The 27,176-nt window shown below is 39.9% G+C and overlaps 3 protein-coding genes across 6 annotated transcripts in view; 2 read left to right on the top strand and 1 right to left on the bottom strand.

The window, feature by feature from the left end:
• The window catches only part of LOC112147700 (sentrin-specific protease 5), a 10,330-nt gene extending 3,258 nt beyond the window's left edge, over positions 1 to 7,072 (top strand). For all 3 annotated transcript variants that reach the window (XM_024274255.2, XM_024274256.2, XM_036216250.1), the window contains 8 exons: positions 225 to 330; positions 412 to 559; positions 672 to 719; positions 5,067 to 5,144; positions 5,252 to 5,389; positions 5,469 to 5,552; positions 6,543 to 6,593; positions 6,680 to 7,072. In XM_024274255.2, the coding sequence (XP_024130023.1) occupies positions 225 to 330; positions 412 to 559; positions 672 to 719; positions 5,067 to 5,144; positions 5,252 to 5,389; positions 5,469 to 5,552; positions 6,543 to 6,593; positions 6,680 to 6,796 (770 nt within the window). In that variant the 3' untranslated portion in view covers positions 6,797 to 7,072. The remainder of the gene's footprint in view (positions 1 to 224; positions 331 to 411; positions 560 to 671; positions 720 to 5,066; positions 5,145 to 5,251; positions 5,390 to 5,468; positions 5,553 to 6,542; positions 6,594 to 6,679) is intronic.
• A 2,880-nt stretch (positions 7,073 to 9,952) lies between these two features.
• Positions 9,953 to 10,718, bottom strand: LOC112147699 (protein crumbs homolog 1). Its single transcript, XM_036216251.1, has 2 exons — positions 10,394 to 10,718; positions 9,953 to 10,255 (listed from the first exon to the last, which is right to left on the bottom strand). The coding sequence occupies exons 1-2, from the start codon at positions 10,492 to 10,494 to the stop codon at positions 10,003 to 10,005; spliced, it is 354 nt and encodes a 117-aa protein (XP_036072144.1). The 5' UTR covers positions 10,495 to 10,718; the 3' UTR covers positions 9,953 to 10,002.
• A 9,056-nt stretch (positions 10,719 to 19,774) lies between these two features.
• Positions 19,775 to 27,170, top strand: zbtb41 (zinc finger and BTB domain containing 41). Of its 2 annotated transcripts, none has more exons than XM_024274407.2 (11): positions 19,775 to 20,091; positions 20,480 to 21,697; positions 23,117 to 23,324; positions 24,284 to 24,353; positions 24,840 to 24,987; positions 25,098 to 25,227; positions 25,310 to 25,405; positions 25,506 to 25,612; positions 25,943 to 26,048; positions 26,133 to 26,221; positions 26,478 to 27,170. In XM_024274407.2, exons 2-11 carry the CDS (start codon positions 20,515 to 20,517, stop codon positions 27,089 to 27,091), a joined length of 2,751 nt encoding a protein of 916 aa, XP_024130175.1. In that variant the 5' UTR covers positions 19,775 to 20,091; positions 20,480 to 20,514; the 3' UTR covers positions 27,092 to 27,170. The 2 variants fall into 2 exon arrangements, with proteins under 2 accessions (XP_024130175.1, XP_024130177.1); XM_024274409.2 differs by having other exon boundaries at positions 19,775 to 20,214.
• The last annotated feature ends 6 nt before the right edge of the window (positions 27,171 to 27,176 follow it).

Here is a 27,176-nt window from a genome sequence, read left to right as displayed (position 1 = left end):
TTAATTAAAAAAACTACTGTTATTTATGTTATTTATCAAATCATGATTGTTACACAGTTTTAGTGTAAACATGTTATTGTTTTTCTATTTGTACTTAATTTAGTTTTTCTGTTTGTTTTTGTTTAGCATATAATGCCTTAAATTGTGCTTTAAAACTGTGTTTGACTGAATTTTATTTCTGTTTTTCACTAATTTGTGATCTGACCTATTGCACGTCTCTGTAGACTTTCTGGATAGCTTCTACAGACGATATGGAAGCTTCATTCCACTCCGCCAGATTGACATCTTGAACCACCTGAAGGCCAAGTTTAACTCTGATTTCAGTAATCGGTAAGACTTAAACAACCATAACTTTTTTTTTTTTTTTTCGTTATCCAGAATTTTGTTTGTAAAGATTCGTATTCATTGCAGGAAAACCCTAATCTTGTCGGCAGCAGCCAGATACCAAAGTGGACTCACTGAGATGCCTGTATCCCAATTCCAGATCATCTACAAAAAACACATTCTGACTCTGGAGGATCTCCTCACGCTTGCAGATCAGAACTGGCTCAATGATCAGGTTATACCCAACTTCATCAAAAACAATTTTTTTTATAGTAAAAAGGACAGAAAGTCGCATAAAATCTGACTTTGTAGTGTGGTTTATTTATGTTTTTGTTTTTGCGCTGAAGGTCATGAACATGTATGGAGAGCTGATCATGGAGGCGTCTCATCATAAGGTATTGTCATAAATATATAAACAATGTGTTCAAATATGAAAACATGTTGAAATTCAAAAAAACACTTTTCAGACAGGAATTATGCTTTAGTTTTCTCACTACATAAGTTGTTGTTTGCTAAAAGATTTATAAAAGTCAAGGCATGTCTTTAGATGTTTTCAAATTAGTCTTTTGCACAGGAGTATGTATTCATTCTCTCGTTTGGATCTAACAAAGCTGTGCCGCCGATGCACATTGGCTACGCATCGCCAGACCTACACGGTTCATCCCCACCTCATGGTTCAAGAGGTGTTTTTGTCATTTCAAGCACATACAGCTGATGCAGTACATACTGAAATGAGACGATGCTTGTGAAGGACCTGCTGCCTAAACATGTAATTCAAGGCCTTATTATAGTGCACAGTGTGAGGTGCATGCAAAGACAAGACAGAGCAAAAGAATAAAAAAAAGTGGATTTAAGATGAGACAAAAACAGAACAATTAGCGCCAGAAATATAAGGTGGAGTATTAAGTATTGTGTAGTCTCTTAAGCAAAAAACACTGCAAATATGGGGTTGGAGTAGTTAAAATAGTTAAGGAAGTGCAAGTAAATGCATGCATGAATAAACCTCGCAGCAATGATGGATCACAAAATAAATGTAAATTATTTATGCGTGTGTCCATACAGATGAGTGCGTGTGTAAAAGAGAGTTTGGTCTAGTTAAGTTTGTAATGCATGTGTGTGTCTTCAAGAGAATGTTTTTGGACCATCTGGTTCTCAAAATATGGACACACCGGAGATGTGATGTACGTTCAAGCATGTTTAGCCCATATGTTCAAACTGCACAAGTAGAGAGGTTCTTCTTCTTTTTTTTTTATTTTTTTTTTCTTTTAACTGTGTACTAGCACATGTCCACCACTATTACAGTTGGAAGAGAAATGTTAAAGCAACCATACGTTACCACATACCGGTAATCCCTGATTAGTTAAAGTTTGACCCGGTTTGACTTTCAAGGTATGTTTTGTACATGGAGCCCAAAAATAATAAAAATCAGGGCTGGCCCTGAGCACAGACGACCTAGGCGGTTGCCTAGGGTGTCATCCGCTGAAGGGGGCACCAAATTGCAATGATTAGGCTTTTTTTAACAGTTTGACACACCACTCATTTAGTGTAAAATGTAAAAAACGCTAATAATTAAAAACATAAATAAAATAACTCGATCAATAAATTTGCTTAGTGCGGCAACCCTCCTTACCTGACGCAGCCGCTGTCTAAGCCAGGTCGGGAGGGGGCGGTGTTGCTGCTGTTAGGGCTTCTTTAAAACTTTAAGGATAAAAAAGCAGCAAAGCAAGGGACAGCTTCAAGGTCAAAAAAGGAAGGAAGAGGAGGAAAAAAACAGACTCAAAGCAGAGATTTGTCTGTTTTATTTACATTCAATTGCTTGGAAATTCACAGCCCCATTTTGGTTGAAAAATACTTTTGTTTTTGGTCAGAAAAGAGGAATTTAACTGGCAATCTAGATTTTTTTTTTGTTTTCCTCTTTTTACAATGGAAATCTTGAAACCTTGAAACCTTGAACACTGGAGATGCCTGTCAAGAGATCTACCATGCTTAGGCAATAGTGCTGAGCGGTGGTGTAGGGGGTTGGTGCTGTTGTCTACCATCATTAAGGTTGGTGGTTCACATCCCGGCTTGGGAGAGGTGTTATTATAAGCAATTTTTCTTAGTGGTTATTTTTTAAGTTTAGCAAATTAAAATAATTAAATACTGATTGCAACATATTCCAGGCAGCTACAGAGGGTTTTTTTTGGACAGTGGTATTGGTGTGTATGTTTTGTTTTTTTTGAGGTGGGGGTGGGTGGCAAAAAAATCCCATTTTGCCAAGGGTGCCATGCCGCCTAGGGCTGGCGCTGATAGAAACTTGTGTATCTACGTGTGACTTGTTTTAACGCGAAGCCCCAAACCTATATGTTCAGGCGTTTACATAGACGACTCATTGGAAGTGGTCGCTTGTTGCAGTAGCTTTAGAGTGAATTAGATGCATGTGTGGTTGTTTAGAGGCCTGATAGAGAACAGACACAGTGAAGGCCTGAATTATGATCTTAAGTTTTCTAAAACTCAAACTTCTGTTTTTCAGTTGAAAACTATGGAGAGAAAATACTCTTTCGATTTGTGTATTTGTAATTTATGATTTGCAACTCGTTCAGCACATTTTGTGTGTCACTGCAATTGTGTACTGACATGTACAAAAATTAGAAAATACAAAATATAAATTACATACACAACTTTAACCTTGTAAAGTTAAAAACTTATCTTTCCACAGACAACTGAATTAAATAAAACTGAACTTGAAGAATGAATTAAAAAAAACTCAACTGATATGATTTTACCATCATAATATTTGTTTTTGTTTCATAGTATTTGGGATCTCCCAGCAGCTTAAATGGACACATTTGGTTAACTTGGTTCACTTAGGAGCGAGTCGGAGATATAAAGTGAATGGTGGTTCTGCACTCAGTGATGGTTTCAAAGATCTCTGTAGTTGAGGTCTTTTGCTGATGAGGTTTATGATCTTATCATTACATCAGGGACTATTGTTTTCCCCGATCCTTTGTGGATGCAGTAGGAAAGAACAAATTAAAGCAAAATACACATGGAAACTGAAAGATTCAGGTCACATTTGTGTTCCTTGTTTAAATTGTTGTTGCATCATGAGGCAGTTAATGTAAAAGTTCCTTTAAGTAGGTGAAAGCTCCAGAGGGCTAACTAACTAACAAACCATTCAGTCATGCGAGAACTGAAGAGACAGTTTGGCTGGCTGTGGTTTAATCATCATTTCAGTAAGTCAGTCAGAAGTAACGAGATGAAAAGAGCACCTGCAGAACACAACAAAGGTGGATGACTGAAGTAAACAGAGCTCTTTCACAACATCCAGCCAAGCAAACAGCAGTCTGGAAGAAGTCACTCACCTTTTTCTTTTATGAAAAGAAGACTAAAGCGGGTCAGAGAGCGAGGGTTCAACGCGAGCCGCAGATAAGACGTTAACGGAAAATTCATGTAAACACAAAGCAATGTTGGTTTGGACGTGGGGAGGTTTACCGGGTCACTGGTGTTTGACCCGGAGGAAGAACTCTGGTCTCTGTTTTGTACTCAGAAAGGCCATTTTCCTGCTTTTTCTTATGTTTGTTTCAGCTTACAACAGTCCTTTTGTGATTCAATTATATCGGAACTCATTGAAATTCAATGGTTTCTGTGGAAACTCCTCAAGCAATTCTAGAGGTGTAGCAGAAAATCGATTTGGCAATTTATTGTGATATTTCATTTGGCAATACTTGTCAAAATCAAATTAGTCATTTATGAGCAACCCTCTACCACTAGTTGGCAGCGCAGCACACTGAGCCTCCATTCTATTTTTTTTTCTTGTACTGAAAAAACTTTTGTTGTGGAAATCAGACATTTTTGACTGTTTTCTTTAAAAATACATATTTCTTAATTTACCAAAAGAAAAGCACCATCAATTTCCTTGGGTAGAAGCAACTTACATATGAGATACAGTTGCAGTGCTTAATGTTGTAATCATTCAATAAAATGAATTTTCATACTTAAAAAAAAAATGTGCCAATGCACACCCTGTTAGCAGCAGACAGTTTCGACTTGAGTCAGGTGAGCCACCAAAAGTAGTTTGGATCTGTTTGCAGCCCCTGCTGTTGCCCTTCTTTGTAGTGCTCTCTGCTGCCAGATTCCATTGATATCCATTTAGTGGTCAGTTGCTGTAACTGCAAGTACATTTCAACTTAACCCAAGCACCTTTAAAAACTTCTTCTTGTAATAAATTCATACATTTTCTGCTTTTAGATTTTTTTTTTTTTCAATTTTGTGCATATAGGCTGCAGTTTGTGTCATAAACAACAACTATTTGTGCTTTTTTGTATAAATTAGGTGCAGCAAACAATAGAAACAATATTTTAGAATATGTCCTCTGACTGCAGAGATATGAAAATAATAGAATTATAGGAGCAGCAGACATTTGGGATGCAGAGGGTGAAGATGTCGACAGTAATGGGAACCTTGAAGCAGACGGAGGTCAGCATAATGAGCAGGAATGTGAAGAATGTAGAGAAAGGCAGTTATTGAAGCAGCCTGTGAGTCCAGGTTTGGCAAAATAATAAATCTCAAATTAAGTCAAAGGAATCAATGTGTTTTTTTTTTCTTTTTACAAAAGACCACATAAATGAAACTTTCCAACATTGGTATTTGGTGAAAATAAGTTTAGTTTATCTCAAATGTCCTTGTATTCTAAAGTTGGAATCTTTTTCCACTCCTGATGTCTGGCTAATCTGTAACACTTAATTTCTTCCCTCCTTTAGGTCCATTTCCTCAACAGTTTCTTCCACCGCCAGCTCATGACCAAAGGATACGAGGGTGTAAAGCGATGGACAAAACAGGTTTGACATGTCAGAAAAGAAACATGCTTTTTATGCGATGAACAACACCCGTCCTGTCGTGGTGAGCAGCAGAGCGTGAGGAATTGACCGTGTCCTCTCTCACAAAGGTGGATTTGTTCTCCAAGAGCATTCTTTTGGTGCCGGTCCACCTGGAAGTGCACTGGTGTCTCGTGACAGCTGACGTGGCGTCAAAGAAAATCTGCCTTTACGACTCTCAAGGGAACGCACTGCAGAAAGTGGCGAGGGTAATTTGATCAATTGTTGGCTGTTTTGCTGGTAAATGCTTTCTGACTGTTTTTGAGTGATTTGTTTCTCCTTTAATAGAACATCCTGAAATACTTGATAACTGAAGCAAAAGCGAAGCAGCAGAGCGCCTATGAAAGTGGATGGACGGTGTCATTTGATGAGGTTTGTTGGTTTCGCTCACTATGATTTGATCTGGTTTCCTTTGCAGTCTGCAGCCTGTTTCAGACCTGAAGGGCACAGGAGGGAGGTGAAGATCAATGGGATGGAGGGAGAGCAGCAGAAAACCAAAGAGGGATTTCAATCAATAGACTTGAGGTTGTGACAGAAAATGACAGGCACGGTGTAGAAATGGAAAGATTTAAAGTTTATTGAAATAATAAAACGCTAAATGAATTAGATCTTGATTTGTAAGTTTCAAATTGATTAAAGATGGATTTATTTTTCAGTCATCCTTTCAAAACAAATTTTTGTTAGTTATGAAAAATAGTTTTTACATAACTTCAGGCTCAAAACTAAAGGAAATTACTTTAAAGTAAAAAGACGTGAATTATCTAAGATCAATTTGAGCGTGTAAACTGATGGGTGATGGGAGTGGGGGTGGGGTTGCTCCGCACCAACAGTCCCTCCCACAACAGGCGAATTTCTAAATTCTGCCGCTCTGCAGAAATTATGTCCAAGAAAACAACACAGTTTTTTGTATCTTGGCTGAAAGCAGCATAATCCTAATTAAAAGACCACTGGGAATGTTTTTTTTTTTTTTTTACAATAGATAAAAAGATGATCAGAGTGGGATTTTAAGGGCCACCCATGTAAAGAAACATAAAGGTTCTGATACATTATAGTTAATGGAGCTTCATTTAATTTTAAAGTTGGGATGAAGGTGAATCTGAAGTGATGTGCTTATGTTTAAGTGTGAACAGGTCATCTTCCTTTAAGCTTAAAGCACTAAAAACTTTTCTGTCCAGTCATTTTACTCACCCAAATGCTCTCTGAATGTCTCTGTTTTCTTTGCTTTTGTCCTGTTTTTTCTTAATATTACTTAATAAAGCTAATTTCTGTGGAACATTATTCAAACCTGAATGAAGTACCAGCTTGTTATCACCTAAAAAAGTGCAGCAGCCCCTTCATGTCCCACCTTACTGTTCTTCACAGAAAATCCCTCAACAGACCAATGAGAATGACTGTGGAGTCTTCGTCTTAGAGGTTCGTTACATCTTTAAAAATACCTTTTGCTTAATTTATTATGAAAAAGTTCCTCGCCGAGCTACAGTATCTGTCCTCTTTGGCAGTATTCTCGGTGCCTCGCCCTGTCCAGACCGTTCCAGTTCACGCAGAAGGACATCCCAAAGATACGAAAGAGGATCTACAAAGAGCTCTGTGACTGCAAGCTGCAGGATCAGGACTGAAGCCGTCGCTGCCATGGATCCTGCTGCTCTGTGTAGAAAATGACTGCTCTCACTTGGGCCAGTCAGCAGCAGCACATATGTGCAGCGGTTATTTATGCACGACCGATCACAAATATAATTGAAGAAAATAATCTGAACACATCCAGGATGCTTTAATATGACTTTGATGATTGGTTTCTAACTTATTTTCTGTTGAAAATTGCTTTTGTACGAGTCAGACTGCTTTATTCTCTCGTTTTATCGCAGAAGTAAAACAATTGTTTACAATAAAAAACACTTTTGAGTAATTTATTTTCATTCTATGTACTTTTACATGTTTTTCTTCAACACCAGTCAAAAACATGATTCTATCTAAAGGCATAAAATATGAATCTCCAGATTGACAAAGCAAGTACAGGACTTAAGGCACTCTAATTCTTTCAAAATGGGCACCATTTTACTGACTTTTACACACAGAAATAAAGTCTTCTGTAACTGACTTGAGTTCACTTTAACACCATAGTTTAAGTAAATTAAGCACAAAATACCCCCCTAAAAAAGAAAAGCTGATTGTTACCAGGTGATAAAATGAGATGAATGCAACCCCAAATAAACAATGGAGGAATCTGCAGTTTTTGAAATAGAAAGTGAAAAAGCTAAGTGTTAAAAAAGGAGATGTTCCTAAAAAGCTGATTTGAGGTGACGGTAATCCATTCGCATGTTTGGGTGGAAGAAAAATCCATAATGTGGAGGATTAGCAAATTTACTCCCAAGTGGGAGCTGGAGTTGCACCTGGGAAGAAAGCTCGCTCCTGAGTGATCCTGAGCATCCGTTCACGGCTTATAGCTACAGATGAGGGTATGACTAACATACATTTACATGTAAATTAAGAGCTTTGCCATCTGACTCGGCTCTATCAATACAGAAAAAACTTGTACAAAATCAGCATTGCTGCAAGTCTGTCAGTCAATCTCACTCAGAGGCAAACTGCTACAGGAACTGGGGCAACTTCCTGTTTAAGTTACTGTACCTGATTCTGTCCTGTTCATATTCTGTCATATCATCTCACTTATTTTTTTATTGTTAGTTTCATTATGAACTTTAATAAAAAAAATGGGTATAGCAGCACCCAGTTGACCTCGATATTCATGATGAGAAAATTAGGAAACGCTTGTAGTTTTTAGAGGATTTTGTTATGGAAAATGAAACACTATGATACCACAGATCGTTTTATTTGATCTGACAAGCTCAGGAGAATTGATGCACACCGTGCAAAAATCATAGCCAACTGTGAGGCACGGTGGTGGAGGCATAATGATTTGGGCCTGTTTTGCAACCCTGAGTCAAAGTAAGGTGGCCAGCATTGAAATTCTCTGACAGACAGAAACTGTTTCAAATGGTAGAAGAGGCAAAAAACTAAACTGATGCAACAGCGATGAAAAGACTTTCAGTGACGTTAATTCTTTCTAGTTTGGGGATTGAAAAATCCCTCAGATCAATCAATGCTTCGTACACACACGGCATGTCACATAGATTCAAGAACAGGCTGAAAATAGGTTCTTGAGTGGGCTCCTAGCCCATGGTACTCATATTGGACTGTTGCTACCTGATACTACCACATGTGCCTTCAATTTGAAGAGGCTTGGTCCGAAAAATCGAAGCTGTGCAAATCTGGCAAATCTTGTTTTATATGTAGAGCCCCATAACTGAAGCCCTAAAGGCGAATTTTCATGGACCTTTTATTGGAAGTGGTAGCTTGAACACGCTTTGCCAAGGGTGATGTGAGCACAGCATACCAGGAGATCCCATGAAGTTAGGTATTTCTGCTCAAAGGCTCCATGTTCATTTGAGGTTGCATTTTTCTCAATACAACTGAAAATTTGTTCTGGATACCCCTTTTTTTTTACCATTGAATTTAAAGAGTACTAAAAAAATGCTGAGCTTGCCACTGTCCTTGACGAACACAGTGCTGGTGGATCACTGACTTTCTCACAGACAGCCTGCCTGAGTCATTTACGTATATTGTTTCTCTGTTTTTCTCTCATAGTTCTGACCAAGGTCTGTCAAACTAGAAGTTTGATAAAGGAGTCACCTTCATGTACCTCCTTTCCAATATCGTGGAGCTTACAAGACAGTAAGTAAAGATAATATTAGTTTTAAGAAAGAACCCATCCAATTTCCATTCTGTGACTCTCTAGTATTTCTTCTGCTTGGTGATTTGCTGCAGCAATGACAGGCACTGCAGTCAATATGGCAGTCAAGACAGTGGTCAAGATGATAGTCAAGAGGGCAGTCAGGACTGCAGTCAGAACTGCAGTTGAGAAAGAAGTCGAGAGGGCAGTCAAAAAGGCAGTCAACTGGGCAGTCAAGAGGGTAGTTGAGGGCAGTCAAGACGGCAGTCGAGAGGGCAGTCAGGAGAGTAGTTGAGAGGGTAGTCAAGACGGCAGTCGAGAGGGGAAGCAAGGACGGCAGTCAAGAGGGCAGTCAGGACGGCAGTCGAGATGGCAGTCAGGAGAGCAGTTGAGAGGGCAGTCGAGAGGGCAGTCAAAAAGGCAGTCAACTGGGCAGTCAAGAGGGTAGTTGAGGGCAGTCAAGACGGCAGTCGAGAGGGCAGTCAGGAGAGCAGTTGAGAGGGCAGTCGAGAGGGCAGTCAAGAGGGCAGTCAACTGGGCATCGAGAGGGTAGTCGGGGGCAGTCAAGACGGCAGTCGAGAGGGCAGTCAGGAGAGTAGTCGAGACGGCAGTCGAGAGGGCAGTCATGATGGCAGTCAGAACGGCAGTCAAGACGCCAGTTGAGAGGTTAGTCGAGACGGCAGTCAGGACGGCACTCAAGACGGCAGTCAAGACATCAGTCGAGACGGCCGTCAAGAGGGCAGTCAAGACGGTGACCAGCTGCAGCATTCCATTTTGTATCAGGGATAACAGAAATCGGTTCTCATCCTGGAAATTGCAAAAAGTCCAGTAAGTTCTGGATCTCACATTACAAGAACAGTTTCTTTACTGCAGTTGGTATCTGACCTGTGCTCCATACTTTAATACAAAGACGTTGTCCCTTTAGCAATCAAAATATCTGGTAGTCAAACTTCAGGTTTTTTAGTTTAGAATAGAATATTTGAGACTCTGAACCTGTATCTTGACCTAAAAACCAAGTTACGCTAAAACTCTTAGAAAGTGTTTACTGTACCTGCCAGTAAAAGTATTATATTTTGAGACAAAGATGGTATTGGTCTAATCATTCATGTTGAATCCCCACTCAATTTCTGGTTCGTCGTCGAGGCGGATCACCAAGTAGGACACAAGCTGGAAGAGGTTTTGCCACAGACCCAGGAACAGATACATGTAGAAGTCGCTGACGTCCATTTGGCAGTAAATTCCGGAGTAGTTCATGTCACAGATGCACTCAAAGCTGTTCACGTAGTTGATGCAGAAGCCTCCATTCATGCATGGATCTGAGGCACATTCATCCACGTCTTTCTCACACCTGGACAGACAAAACAGAAACCATATATTTTGAGGAAAACCGGCCTGAAATACTACAGGGGAAACAAACTAAAAGGACTTTAGATCGTTGAGTGGAGTTAGGTTGCGTTGGCAGAAACATGAAATGTTAGTGTCATACCATTGTCCTGTAAAGCCAGGCAGGCAGGAGCAGGTGTTGTTGACTTCAGAGCAGTTTCCTCCATTAAAGCAGCTGTAGTTCCACCTCGTCCCCGAGCACATAGATAGAGGCAACTGAGGAAGTCTGAAGAAACAAAAAGACCATTATCCTTTTCTAAATATCTTGGTTTTGCTTGTCATTGATTTTAATGTTGGTACTTACGGAGCTGTTTCAATGTACCAAGGAATTTCAGGAATCCTCTCTCTACAACAGACACATTTGATTATTATAACATCTTTGGTTTTTTAATTTTTAATTTTTCATGACTGTGGAGCCAGATTAGGATCAGCTTAAAGTGAATAAATAAGAAAATGGTAAGTTTGAAAAAAAGACTTTGAAATGTAACAAAATAAAGAAAAATTAATTTTGAAACAGTTTTCAAATTAAAAGTACACATTATAAACTTAAAGTTAATACAAAAGAATTGAAAACAAATTGTACATTTTTTGAAAAATTTAAATTTTAAGCTTTTTAAAGAAATATATAAAATTAGAAAAAAATAATCATACATTTAAAAAATGTTTAAACGGAAAAGAAATCTTAGAAAATTGGAAAATAAATAAATAAATACATTTATTTTAAACATGAAAGAAATGATACATGTTTGGGAAAAAATGCACTACAAAAAATGTTGAAAAAGATTATTAATAATTGAAATTTTGAAAGAAATATTTAATATAAAAACATGTACATTTAAAACATATATAATTTAAACTTAAAATAAACATGAAAAATGTGGAAAAAAATATTTAAAAAAATTAACGTCAAAAATGTTAAGAATGTGAAAAAAATATGTACATTTAAAACATAAATATATTGTAAACTTGAAAGAAATATGGAAAATAAAAAATCGACATCTGAAAAAAACATATATTTAAAACTTAAAAGAAATATGAAAGATTTTGGGGGAAAAAGCATTTTGAAAAAAAAAAAAGTAAAAATAAAAACTGTTGACAGAAAAAAAACATTTAAAAATGTATATATCTTAAACTTAAATTAAATAATACACATTTTAAAGTCAGTACAATTAAAATATACTTATATTTTAAATTTGAGAGAAATATCGGAAAAAAACAGCAGTATAAGAACAAAACTTGAATTTAAAATTACAAATTTAAAACTGTTGCCAAATGAAAAATGTTTATTTGTAACAGCTGCTGGTTTATTAAAGCTGATCGTTTTTTAGAGCGAAAATGACTTCACCATGACCTTTGTCACCTGATGTTAGTCATGTCACCTGTAACCAATAGGCTCAAAGCTCCACCCCCACATGAAATTAGGCTCAATACCAAAAACAAAGAGTCTGATTTGAAACTGTAAACTTAGGAAAAAACTTAAAAATTCAACCCAGCAGCTGTTATAAATAATCACTATTGCTCATTTGGTAACAGTATTAAGTTTATTTTCTTTTTTCTTAATCAAGTTTTAGATTTATATATATATTTTCAAATTTTAAATATTTTTTAGATTTACAATGTGAACTTTTGAGTTTAAAACTGATTTCAAACTTTTTTTCTTTTTCATATTTACAGTGTCTAATTTTCAAATATACAATCTGATCCTGATCTGACCCCCTTCGAGTCATCTCAGGTGTGGTGAACTCACCCGCAGTATTGCCCCGTCATGTCCCGAGGACAGAGGCAGGTGTAGCGCTGGAAGCCTCTGAGGCATGTGGCGCCGTGGCTGCAGCTGTTGAACTCGCACATGTCCACCTCCACCTCGCACTGCTCACCAACGAAGCCCAGCTCGCACTCGCACCTAAACCTCCCGGCCAGGTTGGTGCAGTTTCCAAAGACGCAGGGGCTGGAGTTGCAGCTGTCGGTGAGGTTTTCACACAGTGGACCCGTCCACTCGGCCGGACACTCACACTCATGTAGGTCGAACAGATCCTCGCATGAGCCCCCGTTGTGGCAGGGGTTGGGCGCACACACACTTTTGCCCCAGCAGCCATATTGAGCAGCAGCATTGTTGTTCCTCCTCACAAACTGTCCCTCCTGAGGTCTGGGGAAGTTTAGCTCCGTCTCCAGGTAAAAGGGGAGAAGAAGGCCCCCAATCTTCACCGGACCCAAACAGCCAGACAAGCTCACTCCAGAGTCCAGGTTTGTTCCTCCCAGAAAAAAGTCTGTGCCCTCTTTCAGAAAGTCTAGAACTTCTACAGCTGTTTTGGTCATACTGGAAACCTCCTTGCCTTTATCTACCGCCAAAGTCCACCTGGAAGAAACTGTCTGGTTCTTCGTACTTATCTCCACAAAATGCCAGTCTCCATCACTGAGTGGAGCCAAGCTTTGTAGCGTCACTATGTCAGCTTCAACCTGGAGCTCCATGACTAAATAGGAGTTCATCAGAGAAACTGTCAGGTAGTCGGAGCCTTTCTGTGCATGTAGTAAAATAGCGGAGGTCTGTCTGGTCCTGAAGCTGAGGGTGATGTCTACAAGACTGTGACTGATCTTACCCACACTGCTGTACTGGAAAACACTGCTATCAGGCCGAAATGTCACATTGGACAAACCTAGAATAAAGAAAAGATTTTACTATTAGATCAACCTTTTAAAGTTCTGAGACGATTGTGCAAATGCCGAGTCAGCATTCACACAGAAATCCTTTTTGTAATCATACTTTTATTTTGTAAAGCCATCAATTACACTTGCTTATTGAAAGTGTAGTTATTCAAAGCGTCCCAGCAACGCCACCTCCTATGAAAAGTTTACGGTATGTAAATGTGTGCAAATGCACATGTGGGCTTTCACATTTAAACTCCCATGTTCTTGCATCACTACACAAGTTTTTATGACTTTTTTCAGTAGGGATGGGCCAACATAATTTTTTTCTGGCTGATACCGATAACCGATATTTCCACTGCAACTGCGGCTAAAGCCGATATTTGCCAATACTGATATTTAAGTGTCTACAAAAATTTTCTTTTTGGTTTTTTATGAGAATTACACAACTTTTCTTTTATTTTACAATCATACTTGACCTTTTTCACATGCAGCAAGGGATCTCATAGTAACACGTATCACTTTGAAACTTTAAAATATTTATGAGAACATTCAGACCATTTACTGACATGCTTTCCATTGTCAGGGATCTGTTAGGAACACGTGTCTAAGTCTATCTGAATACAGTCAGATCAATATCGGTGGATTTTTTTTAGTATTGGACTGATTTCGATAAACTCAAATTATGCAAATATCTTCTGATACCTATACTGGCATAGACTCTCTTGGTCAGGACTCCTTTTCTCTGGAGGTGGTCATGTGGTCTCTTCAGGAAGACGAGCCCTCATTAACAACCACGTGCATTTGGTGGAAGTCCTAATCTGATTATCACGCCTTAGAGTAATCATTCGCTGGGATCGCTGCCTCATCTCTGTTCCCTCCTGTAATTAGCCACAGCAGTTAACAAGTCTGCCGCTTGAGTATTCTATTCAAATGTATTGTTTTTATTATTTGTGGCCATAGAGTGCTATCCATTTACATTTTTAGAACATTTTGGATCAATTTTTTTATTTTTTTGGACAGATTTCTCAATAATAGAGTCAGAATAGGCCCAAGTTTGAGGATACTTACACTCAAAGCCCTGAGGGAGGGGATGGCAATGAGCAGAGGCAGGACACGGAGACAGCTCGCACCATTTGACCTCCTCACAGCGCTGTCCTGCAGTGTTGGGTGGACAGCTGCAGATGAAATCATCCCACATAGAGTAACACTCCCCCCCATTGAGACAGGGATTGACCTGATTTAAAACAAAAAACAGCAGAAATCAGTTCTCCAGCTCTTTAGGCATTTCAGGACATTTCATAGGAGGAAATCTAAGTTTCTAGGTAGGAATTGAGACTCACAGCACAGGCATTGTTGCTGCTGCATCCCTCTGCAACATCAACCAGCTCCTCCAGGTTGTAGGACTCCACTTTAGAAGCTATAGGGTAGAACTGCAGTCGTCTGCTGTTTATCCTCAGATCCTGGATGCATCCCTTAAAGTAGCCCCCAAACGACGCAGAACCTCTGGGGTCCGGCAGCCCTCCAACAAAAACCTGATCTCCAGAGTGAGTGTGGATTTCTCTGATGACCATAGAGCCCTGGGTTTGTGTTGACTGGGACACGCTGGCGGTGGTTCCTTCCAGCTTCACGGTGACCAGGTGGAAGTGACCGTCACTGACTGTACTCTGACCCGTGAGGGTCTCAAAGTTGTTCACCTGAATTTTAAGTTGGCCCCTCTCCAGCCAGAGGCGCAAGTACTGACTGGTGCTGTTCGCTAAGGTAAGGAGGAGGCCATTTAGCTGTCTGGAGCGGATGAACAAGGAGATGACCAGCGTCTCCTCGGGCTCCTCGTCCAATGAAAAGACAGCATAGCTCTCCAGATCTCGGTTCCCAAATCGAGCAGTGATGTACTCTATAGGAATGGACAAAACCGTAGACCATGTTATAAGAAAATCGAATGGAAATTATGAAGACAGGCTTGTTGACTTGAAAAACTTTGGCTTTTTTTTTTAGATTTTCCCCCCCAAAACTCCAGTCTAACATTAGCTACTGACCATATATTAAATTTTACACAAATTAGTCAAAAAGTTGATTGCATGGATTAGTTATCTCTTGTTTTCCAAGCTTTTGTTTTTATTTTGACAGGTACAGCGAACAAAAACTGCAAATGTTGGTTCACTTTATAGCAGTGGTTCCCAAACTACGGCCCGTGGGCCGGATCCGGCCCGCCTCCACATTTGGTCCGGCCCCTCAAACACTATCAGAGGTGCATGATTTTTTATTTCCTCAATCTGGACGATCAAGACCCAGATGACGTGACTTTTTATTCCACCCTCCTGCAGTCTGAACTGTGACGGGAGAGGATAGACTGTTCATTGGTTTAATTTTTAAAATATTTTAGTATTATTTTTTCTGTGAAGATTACAGAAATAAATTATTTAAAATGTGGCTAGGTGTGGCTTTCTGGAAAAGCATAAATGTCTACATTTAGGTTTTGTTAGCCTACAAACCCCGACCCCCCTATCAGAGAAGAACACAGTAATGTGGCCCTCACAAGAAAAAGTTTGGGGACCCGCTTTAGACCAAGACAATATTTGTTACTGCATGTGTTATTGCAACACTGTGGTGTAACATGAAGGTCTAGATGCTCTTCAAGGAGTTGGAGTGAGTTTGTGCTCAATCAAAGAGAGATTCTGGGCTCCAAACCAGAACCGGATCGTGCTGGAAAATTAAGAGATTGACTTGATCAAGTTGTCAAGCTGATGGTCTCACAAAGTGCCATGAAAGCTTTCTGACTGACACAAGTGTTTGTGGTTATTTGTGATTATTTTCATGAAATCATTGTTTTTTTCTCTTGATTTTTCCCCCTACTGTCCATGTTTTACCCAGGGGGCCAAAATCCAAAACATACTTTAGGTTGCGGGCCGAACAGGATAACCATTTATTAAACACACTAAAATTAAAATTTGAAAACTTTCAAAATGTAACATTTTAACATTACTATGAATAAAAACAGGTAGGAACATTATTCCAGAATAAATCAACTTAAACCTAAAAAAACTTTCAATATTTTACTCTCCAGAAAAAAGTATTTTGTCAAAATTACAGAAGTTATAACGCAATATAATATTGGGCCATTAATAACAATGAAGTAAAATGATCTGGAGGGCCGGATCCGGCCCTCGGGCCTTGACTTTGACACGTGTACCCTACAACCTCACTCCTCATCACGTCCCTTTCTATCCTTCCTTTAAGCATAAAGGTAATATAGCTAATCTTAAATAAAAATGTGATACATATCTCTCTAAAGCACAAAAAAAAGATTTCCAAACTCTACAACAGTTCACAAAAAACTTCCTTCTGTTTGCTCAGCTGATGAATAGGACTTGCACAAAAAAAAAAAAAACTCTTGGTATTAGATGAAATTTGCAACAAAAACTGAACAAGACTGGACAATGATTGATTTTCAATTGTTTAAAAAATGTATGATGAAGTTTGAGGTAAGCAAAAGTGAAAAAAGGGTCAAGTTTCTGTATAATAGAACAGCTTTCAATTGTCTTCTAAATGAATTTTTTGTTTAAAAAAGTATGACTTTTTTGTAATAATACATTAAAAACATGATTAAAAATAATAATAAAGAACAAATAAATAAAATGAAAAATTGTCATTAATTCTCTTTGAAGTAACTTATTAAGGAGAAACCAAAGGTCATGACCTTGGAGGAAAAGTCCATAATATATTGTAATCTGGCAAAAACGAGGAGCCCCTCAGGTGAACATGAGAAACTCACGTTTCTTTAATCCTCGCTGCAGGTGTTGTTGAATACTCCTCTTTGGCTGGACTTTGAGCTATTTCTGCTGACTCTATAAGCTCCTTTAAAGTCTGCTGTTTAACTTTAACTCACTTTATCCTGCACTGCAGCTCTCCTCTGAATAAAACATCCAGCAGGACACGAGTGAGGCTGGACTTAACTTAATGTCAAGGAGAAAATGTAAAACTTGAGGAGTTCCAGAGGCTGCAAAAACAAGCTTTTTTATTCTTACTCTGAGGATTTTTTTTTTGAAAATGTGACATAAAAAATTAGGATCTTTATTAAGTAAAATATAAATTAGTTGTTTTTTGGATTCATTTTAAGTTTGTTCAGTGGATCCAACTCTTTCAAGCTTTTCACCTTGAACTGATCAATCATAAAACTATAAATTAAAATATTTTTCTATTACCAAACTATATTGGAATGAATGCCTCGTCTTTCTAGGTTTTTCTCCTTTTTTTGTTGTGTGTCAAATTGATTTAACTATGGTTTGATGTTGTGACAGAGTGCTCACCCTCCTCACAGTTGTCTCCTTCATAAGGTCTGTGGCATTCACAGATGTACCTCCTCCAGCCCTGGCTCACGCAGCGGCCTCTGTTTTGACACGGACTATCGTCGCATTTGTCTCTGTCGCTGCACCCCGCGGTGATGTTTGTGTGGGCGTCTGAGTCTCTCAGTCCCGTGGCAGGCAGTACCAGATGTGAGTCCACAAAGACGTTTCTGAAGCAGCCCAGAAAAGCTGGTGGGGAGTCTTCCACTCCTCTGTCGAGAGCCCAGTTCAGCCCAACTGCTCCGATGAAGAGGCTCTGGCGAGCGACTCCCGGGTCAGGGAGGGCCGTGGCTCCATCAAGCAGCTGGACTTCAGTGCTGGGGTCTCTGGGGCAGCTCTCCTCGCTGCACAGCAGCCGCATAAGACTAACCACGCCACCCAGGGAGGCTTCCACGGTGTGCCACATGCCGTTGGACAAATATTCTGGGAGTTTTTGAACCAGGGTGCTGGACCCTTGGACCCTCTGGCTGAGGAGGCAGAGATGTCCATCCATTATCCTAATGCTGAGGAGCAGATCATCCACTCTTCGCTGAAAGAGCGTTCCGGCCGGCCTGTCTGTCCGGAAACTGAACGCCACATTCAGAGGAGCCTCTGGATCAAGATGCTGTGTCTCCACATACATGTGACCTCTGGCCTCAAAGGAGAACACTGTTGAAATCTGGCATTTCAGGCCCACGTAGCCTGGAGGGCAGATGCAGGCGTACGTGTGCTGCTCGTTTACAAGCAGGGGAGAACAAACTCCTCCATTCTGGCACTCGCTTGCATTACAGCCAGAGAGTTCAACCGTGCAGTTGTCCCCACCGTACAAGCGCCCATTTTGGCTCTGCTGGGAGCAAAGACATCTGTAGCCACCATTGTGGCTCTCACAGACGCCACCATTCTGGCAGGGCTGCAGTTCACATGCGCTGATCTCCTCAGCAGACAGAGAGCCTATGAGGGAGAGCATTCAGATGCATTGATAGATTCTGAAGCAAACAAGATAGAAGCAATATTTATTTGACTCCACTGTCATAAATTCAGTAGATTTGATCAAAAACTAGAACGCTTATAGAAATTGAAACCCCTAATAATGCACAACACAAAACAAATTCCAACAGTTACCTGCACACAGCAGACCGAGCGCCCACACCTGGATGCTGAACCTGAACATTGTCTTGGAAAAGTCTTCTAACTCACATACTTCTCAACATTCAGCATGAAAGGCAGGTGGAGCACCCTGCACGCTCAGGTTCATCTTCACCTCTGCTCCTCAGTGCGTGCACGCGTTCACTGCAGTGTTTCAGATGCATGCTAGACAAGACGGCTTAAGCTAATGCACTTATGCTGTCTTAAAGCAAGCTGGGGGAGGGAGAGGAAAGCATGGACAGGAGGCTAATTTAAGGAACTTTAAGTTTTTATTCGACTAAATTAAGATGTGATTTTATGGAAGATACTTTTTATAGATTATGCACAGATAATTTAAAAGAAATTCATGTCTCCAATAGAGGAAAAAACTGGAAAGCACAGTGAGCCGTACATAGTGTGAGACACATGTAAACACAGACACGTGCGCACACATATGGACTGCAGATTAAATCACTGTGAAGCTGCACCACATGACAATCTTTGACTGGGGTAAACAGTATTTCTGGGTTCACATTACTGCTTTTAATATGTATTTAAAGATTATGTAACTATTATCTGTCCAGGTTAACTCAGGGCTAGCCATTTTTTCTACACTTTGGTCCAGAAAACCTTGAAGGTAAAAAGCAGAGCAACATTGCAATTTTACCTTTAAAGAAACATCTGGCAAAGAGTAAAAGCTTTTCCTGTTTTTGGAGTTAACTCAAGTTTCCCAAAATATGTGTATGCAAAAAAAAAAAAAAAAAAAGCTATTCACCAATTTTCACATTTAGAAGCTGAGATGGACTAACACAAAAGCATATGTGCCGATAAATGCTTAATATTTGTACTTTTACAGTATATTATAGTGATATTATAACAATTTCTTCATAAGAAACTTCCCTTTTTGGTCAAGGACTCAAATATTGAGCATTGTCATTTTAAAATATATTTTGTTGTTCGCATACTGTTATGTTGTTTAGATTTTTTTATTGAACTTTTATGTTATTACTTTTGTGATTAAAGATGTCCTTTGTTTTTAAAATAAATGTATTTTTTTCCTGTTTTGTAGTTATTTATGTGTTTTTTTTTAAGTGAATAAACGTGTTCCACAGCCACCCGAGGCCCCTATCTTTTTTTTAGAGATGCTTTGTTACTTTGTGTGCTTCACTGTTTTTTTTTTATTTTTGAACCTGTATGAAATAATACATCAAGAAAACAGTGAAATTAAATTTTTTATGTTAAAATTGTGTCTTGAATTGAAAAAAAAAATTAGAACAGTTTTAAGTTTTAAGTCTCAATGCACAATGTCTGTTCATTGCTGTGAAACACTTTGACTACGTTTCCCATGATGCATCTGCGCTAGTAAATCTGCGTAATTCTGAATTTGTTGCAGGTTTTTCAGGTTATAAACCATCACTGAGGTTTATTTTTTGTGTATTTTTACATATATTTCAAGTACAGGCAATTAAAATATATGCAATATCTTCTCTTCTTATGATATTGTTGTTTTTCTCTAATTTTACCCTTCCACCAATGAGGAAAGGTGTTGTAGGAGCTTGGTAGCCAATCAGCGGGTGACTTGTTCCCGTGTCCAGCCTGTCCGACTGGGCGTTGCAGATATTCAGGAAATTGTTTTTCCTCCTTTTGTTTTCGTCGGTGTTTTGTTTAACGTTGGAAAATAAACCACAGTTTGATGGCTTCTCGTGTGATTTGGGTAAGAACGTGTCCGTCACGTGACGATAGCGTGTCGTTAAATGGTGGTGGGATGGTAAAAGGTCGTTTGTCAACACTCTCCTCGGTGGGGGGGCTCGCCCGTCAGACGTTAGGGGTCCTTAAGGTGGGGTGCAAATTTGCAACTGTCTTTTGTGTTTAATGTTGCTAAACATTTTTTGAAAGCTAGTATTATTATAAAAATATAAATATTTTTAAATACAACAGTCATTTATACTCTTTTTGTGTTTAGGTTTGGCAAAACTAAAAAAAAAGTCTCTTTGTTTTAGTAATATCCAAAATAATGCGACATTTAAATACATTTGTATAACTTTATATATATAACTAGTTGACAAACCTGTTAAAAACGTTTTTTTTCCTGCACTTTTTAGGGTTAATTCATTCTTGCAATTCAAATATCCAAATAATGAAAAAGTCAGTGCCCCGTCCCAAGTGTGGTGAGATGAGCAACCCCATCATTGACCTTCCAGCTGACCCGTCCTCTGCCGGGATGTCTACTCTTGTGGCAAACCCCCAAACTTTGCACCCGTCAACGCTACAAAACAGGCACCTCGCCATGCCTCATCACAGCCACAGCCTCCTGGAGTTTTTGAACGAGGACCGGACCCGGCAGAAGTTCTGCGACGTCTCCGTGGTGGTGGGTGGGAAGGTGTACAGCGCCCACAAGGTGGTGTTGGCGCACGGAAGCAGCTACTTCCACGCCGAGCTGTCAAAGAGCTCTGCTGCGACTGTGACTCTGGAGCACGTGGAGGACTCGGTTTTCCAGCTTCTGCTGGGGTTTCTGTACACTGCGGAGTGCGTCGTGGCTGAAGCCGACGTGCCCGCTCTCACCGAAGCAGCCCGCTTTCTGAACATGATGGATGTACTAAAGCTGGTTTGTGAAGAAAGAGGGACCAACTCTGTTGGAGTGATTCATGCTCAAGCGGAGATGAAGGAGATCTCTGGGAAGAAAGTTATTTCCAGTAACCTAACAGGGACGGATATTCAAATCTCACCTGAGGAAAAAAATGCTTTTCTCAACCAACAGTTTCCCGCTGACACCTCCATGCAAGACAATTCGGCTCCTTGTACAAATGTGGCCTCAACTGAGAATGCAAAACAGGCAGAAGAGAGAAGCGTTACCACTCGAAGATCATCTCGAAGGAGAAGAGCACCTACCAAATATAAAAGAGACAACTTTAAGGACTCCATTACAACATCTGAGGAAAAAGAAAAAAGTGCATCACCAAGGCGGGACGTAGAAGAACGAGTGGAAGTAGAAGGAGGAGGAGACCTGACAGTGGAAAGCGAGACGCTGCTGCTGGTTGGGAATGAGCCCTCTGAACAAACCCAGGGGAGCGACGAGATGCACGAGGACGGAGACGACGACGTGCAGAACTCTGGGAATGTTGCTCAGAAGAACATCGATGAGGTAGATGAAGCAAACAGAAGCCTCCAGGCTGTGGAGGAGCCAGGAGGGGTCATGCCTACAGCAGGAAGCTCGAACCGCGCATCAGCTTACCCCGAGGGCCTCGATCCAGTCATCATCCAGACCTCCAACAAGAAGACGCTCAAGTGCCCCAAATGTGACAAGACGTTTGACCGCGCAGGTGAGGACCAACCACACGTCAGGGTGGTTTAAAAGCAGAAAAAATAAGTGGAACCAGATCAGTTCACTGCTGCAAAGGCACGTCTGCACCATGAACCCAATGCACCAACTAGAATATATGGAGATATTTCATTTGGCAATACTTATGTTGATTGAAAATGCTGACAAAACGATATTTAATTAATTATTTATGAGCATCCTTCAGCGTCTTATGTTTGTTTTTCACCTTAACCTCGACCACCAGTTGGCAGCACAGCACACTGAGCCTCTTGGAGCAGCTCTACATCACAATCAAAACAACAACAAGAGAACCAGATTGTGTTAAATGTTCAGTCAGCATCACAGTTTTTGTTTGCATCAGACATTTACTACTTAGTTTTTACTTGGGATGGATGCCAAACAAATTCTGTACCACATTGCTGCCAGTATCAGTACACAGTTGCAGGGCTTAATGTTGTAATCATTAAATAAAATCAATGTTACTATTTTATAACAATGAAATTTGCAGTAATATTCAGGTAGAATTTTTTTCATACTCTTAAAAAAAAGTAAAAAGTTATTCGGGTTTGGGACATATTGCGATACGCATCGTATTGTGAGACACAAATTAGGATTTGTATCGTATATCCGTGCTCTTGCCAATACACACTCCTAACGCCGCCACATTCTTGTCACCTCTGTCATTAAATTTACAGTGCAAGACTCTCGGAGGGTGAATTATATTCATTTTATATGGTATATCTTGATGGAATGTCAAACTCTCTCCAGTACTTGGAGTGTCTTCAGTCCACTGACTGTACACAAGAACTGGACCCCTCTGCCCTTGCCTCTTTGAAACGTTTGAATGACAGAGCCTGCTTCCAAGTGATCAGGGTGTGGCCTTTCAATCAGTTCACTCCTGATTGGTAAAAGTGGTTGCCATAGAAATGTCAATTCAGACCAACCACTACTTACTGGTGATGCACCGTTTATATAACGGAAAAATGGCGACTGAATTGACTTCATTTTGTTGGAGTAAGTCATTTTCTGTGTGATGCTACACTCACTCGGACCAGTTGTCATATACACCCTATGGTTCAAACCATAGCCGCAAGAAGTTCCTACTTGGTTTCAAATGAGCCCAACACAAAGCATATTAGTCACATGACCACAAAGTCTGTCTGCTTCTTGTATACACAATCTTTGGTTTCAGTACTTGTGATATACACAACACTGTACTTGTATTTTTCACTGAATTTGTCTTGTCATAAGTCATAATACCTAGTAGCTAACTACTACTACTGTGTTAGGTGTTTTTCCAAGAAATCCTCTTTCACTGTGGTAGATCATGGAACTCATTATAACTTTTTTTCAGAGGAAAAGTTGTTTCAACTGAAGGAAAACGATAAATACGTTTTATATTCACTAATATTTTCTTAAGGTAAATATGAGAGTCATACCAGAGTGCACACAGGGGAGAAACCATTCCAGTGTGACGTCTGCCTCCAGTGCTACTCCACCAAATCCAACCTGAACGTACACAAGAAGAAGCACACCAGCGACGCTTCCTTCCCAAAGAAGGAACACAAGTGTCCCTTCTGCAACAAACTCCACGCCAGCAAGAAAACGCTGGCAAAGCACGTCCGGAGGTGAGTCCATCCTTACCTGCCACGCACTGTAGAGGTTTGGTAGACATTTGGAGCTTTACCTAAATGTTTCTAATTTAGAAGCAGGAGGATTTTAGGATTTTATTGGACCTTTTTTGACAAAAAACATTTCAATACATGTGGAAGTGGTATATACACTTCTACACTCTGCCTTCTTTTGTAAAATATCAAACATTTGCTAAAAGACTTAATTATTAGGCTGTAAATGATTATATATTCAAACATATTTATGTGTTTGGCTTTCTATAGCAAGAATGTAAGTAGAATCGCATTCATTTGGGTCCACAAGGAGAATTAGTTTATTATTCAAAGTCCCACTCTAATTATCTTTTGATCTACTTTAAAAATGATCCCAGTCTTTTTTTTTAAATTATGATGATGCTGTTTTTAGCCAAAAAAAACAGGCTGTTTTATTTATTTTTTTTGTAGAGCAGCAGTACTTGATTAGAAATTCACCTGAGTTGTGGGCGGGGCCATTGGCGCATAGCAAACCCCACCTTCCCATCCCCCTGTTGTTGCTAAGAGATCTCTGTTTATGAAAGCTAACGTACATTTTTCTCACTTTACTCCTCACACACTCAAGCATGAGTGGGCTGAGAAGGGGATGTATTTTCTAAATTATAAAATAAGCTCATTTTCAAATAGCATTTTTTCATCTGCTTGTGATTCACAACGATTTGGATAAAGAAATACTCAGAAATGCAATTTTGAGATTAATTTTCTGTGTATATATATCCTCCACCATTGCTCGAAATCTGAACTCATTTATCCCAGAGGTCTTTGATGAGGTTCTTGTCTCATGGTGGCGCCAGAGTGTCACCTCATTTTAAGCCAAGAATCAGATAAAAGAGGACCGTAGACACAGTTTAGTCTTAGAGGTAGAATTTGGAGCAACTATCGGGCTGTTTTTGTCCTTTCCCACGACTTCTCCTTCTATCCAGGTTTCATCCAGACTGCACCCAAGAGTTTTTGAACAAGAGGAAGAGAAAAAGTGCAAGCTGGGAATGTTCTGTAAGAGTTTGAATTATTACAACTTACATATTGTGCTTACTGTGCCAGCTTTTTTTCTATTCCTGCACTCTGTATTTACTCAATTTAAGTTTAAGTAAGGGAAAATAAATGATTTAAGGACCACAATTTTCTGAGTTTAGATTCAAATTTCCAATTAAAGAAAAAGATATTCTGCTAAATATATTACCAGTATTCTAAAAAAACATTTCAAAGTGTGATGCATCAACAGAAATGTGAACAGATTTTTTTCTGATTTATTTTTTTTCTTTTTGCAAAATCCATTCATCAGACATTACAAATGGCATTAAGAGTTCAATCTTAAGTTCAATGGATTTCCCTATTGTGTTTTTACATAATGGCTTGCACTCGAATTCTTAAAGCCCCTTCAGTCATCTCCTTTTCCAATCAAACATTATTAAAACTTTTAGTTTTTTGTGCCTTTTGTATAAGGGATCCTCTCCACTATATGAACTTTGTCTGCTGCAGATATGCTCAAAGACCTTCAGCCGGAAGCCTCACCTACAGGAGCACATGATCCTGCACACCCAGGACCGCCCCTTCAAATGCTCTTTCTGTGATGAATTCTTCAAATCCAGGTTTGCCAGGCTAAAGCACCAGGAAAAGTTTCACTTAGGTGAGAAATGTCCCTCCAGCAGTTGTGAAGGTTATAGATTCGCTGCAGTGTTTGTGTATTTATATTTAATTAAAGACATTTCCTAAAGAATGCTCTTGTGTTGCTTCCAGGTCCGTTTCCGTGTGAGATCTGCGGGCGTCAGTTTAACGATTCGGGAAACAAAAAGAGGCACATCGAGTGCACGCACGGAGGGACGCGGAAATGGACCTGCTTCATTTGTGGGAAATCAGTAAGAGAAAGGTAGTTTATACTTCCATCTGAAAGGAAACGGGTGTTTTTTCTCCAGCTTTTCAAGTCAAAAGTTTGTATCCTTCACTCACAGGACGACCTTACGGGAGCACCTGAGGATCCACACGGGAGAGAAACCTCACTTTTGTAACATTTGTGGTCAAAGTTTCCGTCACAGCAGCTCGTACAGGTGCTCCAATGCTCTCCTCTTAGCTGTTGGCAATAGTTTGAATGTTTTTCCTGTCATAGAGGCACTAATAGAAGTTTTTCTTTTCTTTATTGGTTGCTAGGCTGCATCTGAGAGTGCACCGTGACGACAAACGCTACGAGTGCAACGAGTGTGGAAAAACGTTCATACGTCACGATCATTTAACCAAACATCAAAAAATTCACTCTGGTAAGCAGCAGCTCAGGCTCCATAGAACACAAAAGTAGAGTTTTAAAACCATCTTTATAAAAAGGTTCTGCAAAGATCGACCTGGAAACATTTTTTACGATGCAAAAAGAGATAAAATCAGAAGTAAATTAGCCACAGACACTTACAGCTTATCTTTGTATTTCTCTACAAAGGCGGATTTGGATTTAATTTTACACTATTTGAGGCATCGCCATTTTAAAAACGGATGAGTTGTCTGGAAAAATAAAAACTGACTTTGTTTTCCATCTCCTCCACTACAGTAAAGAAGTAACCCTAAAACTGCTCTAATTGCTTCCATGTTTTATACAGGGGAGAAAACGCACCAATGTGAAGAATGCGGGAAATGTTTCCGCCGTCACGATCACCTGACGGTTCACTACAAAAGCGTCCATTTGGGAGAAAAAGTCTGGCAGAAGTATGTCCCACAGTCTTATTATTTTTATTAGTATTTAATGACATCTTTTAGATGTTATATGTGAAAAAATCTTTTTCAACTCAGGTACAAAACGGCAGTGCATCAGTGCGAGGTCTGTAAGAAAGAATTTAAAGGAAAGTCCAGTCTAGAGATGCACTTCAGAACCCATTCTGGTAAGAAAACATTTATGCACACTCTTCGTAAGAAATTACATTATTTTTTTTTCATAAAATCCCTTTAAATGGACTGTATGTCAGACATCTTACAGTAAACTGCATTTTTAATCAAATAGTAACTACTTTTAGGATCGTAGCTCAGAATTTAAGCAAATTTAAAGAAAAAAGAAAATGTTTTTAAAATTCATATAACCATATGTTTAAAATGTAATAAAATGAAATAAAAAAACTATCTTTGTATTTTGTGTTTTAGGTGAGAAACCCCACAGATGTCCAGAGTGCCATCAAACGTTTCGCATCAAGAAGACGCTAACGAAGCACATGGTGATTCACTCGGACGCCCGGCCCTTTAACTGCCCCCACTGCAGCGCCACCTTTAAGAGGAAAGACAAACTCAAGTACCACGTCGACCACGTGCACGTCGCCCGCTTTTCGGAGCCGGCGGTCGGCGTGGACAAAACCGTCTCCGCTTCTTTCCAGGAACCCTCTAAGGGTTATGAAGGCGAACCGAAGGCGTCTCTTCAGAGCGCCCCTTCAAATGTCTGCATTCCCGTCACGTTGGTGTCCGTGGCTGGGGCGGCGCAGGGCGACGTGCACGCTCACAGGCCCTCGGCTCTCTCCTCCCAGGCTTACGGCGTCGTCAGCATCCCGGCTCAAGGACAGCAGCAGAACTCCAGCTATCAAGCCACCACGGACCTGGCCTTTCTGGAGAAGTACACCCTCACCCCTCAGCCCGCCAACATCGTCCACCCGGTCCGACCCGAGCAGATTCTGGACCCGCGGGAGCAGTCCTACCTGGGCACACTGCTGGGATTGGATTCAGCTTCGTTGGTACAAAACATTTCCAGCTCGGATCATGCTCACTGACCCGCATTCAGTGTCTGTCCTCCACAAAAACAACACAATCTGTGACTGAACTACACACACGAGCTTCAAGGTATTTATTTGGAAG

The sequence above is a fragment of the Oryzias melastigma genome, linkage group LG17, assembly GCF_002922805.2.
Source record: "Oryzias melastigma strain HK-1 linkage group LG17, ASM292280v2, whole genome shotgun sequence".
In the NCBI taxonomy this organism is placed as follows: domain Eukaryota; kingdom Metazoa; phylum Chordata; class Actinopteri; order Beloniformes; family Adrianichthyidae; genus Oryzias; species Oryzias melastigma.
This window is presented reverse-complemented; position numbering and strand designations above follow the sequence as displayed.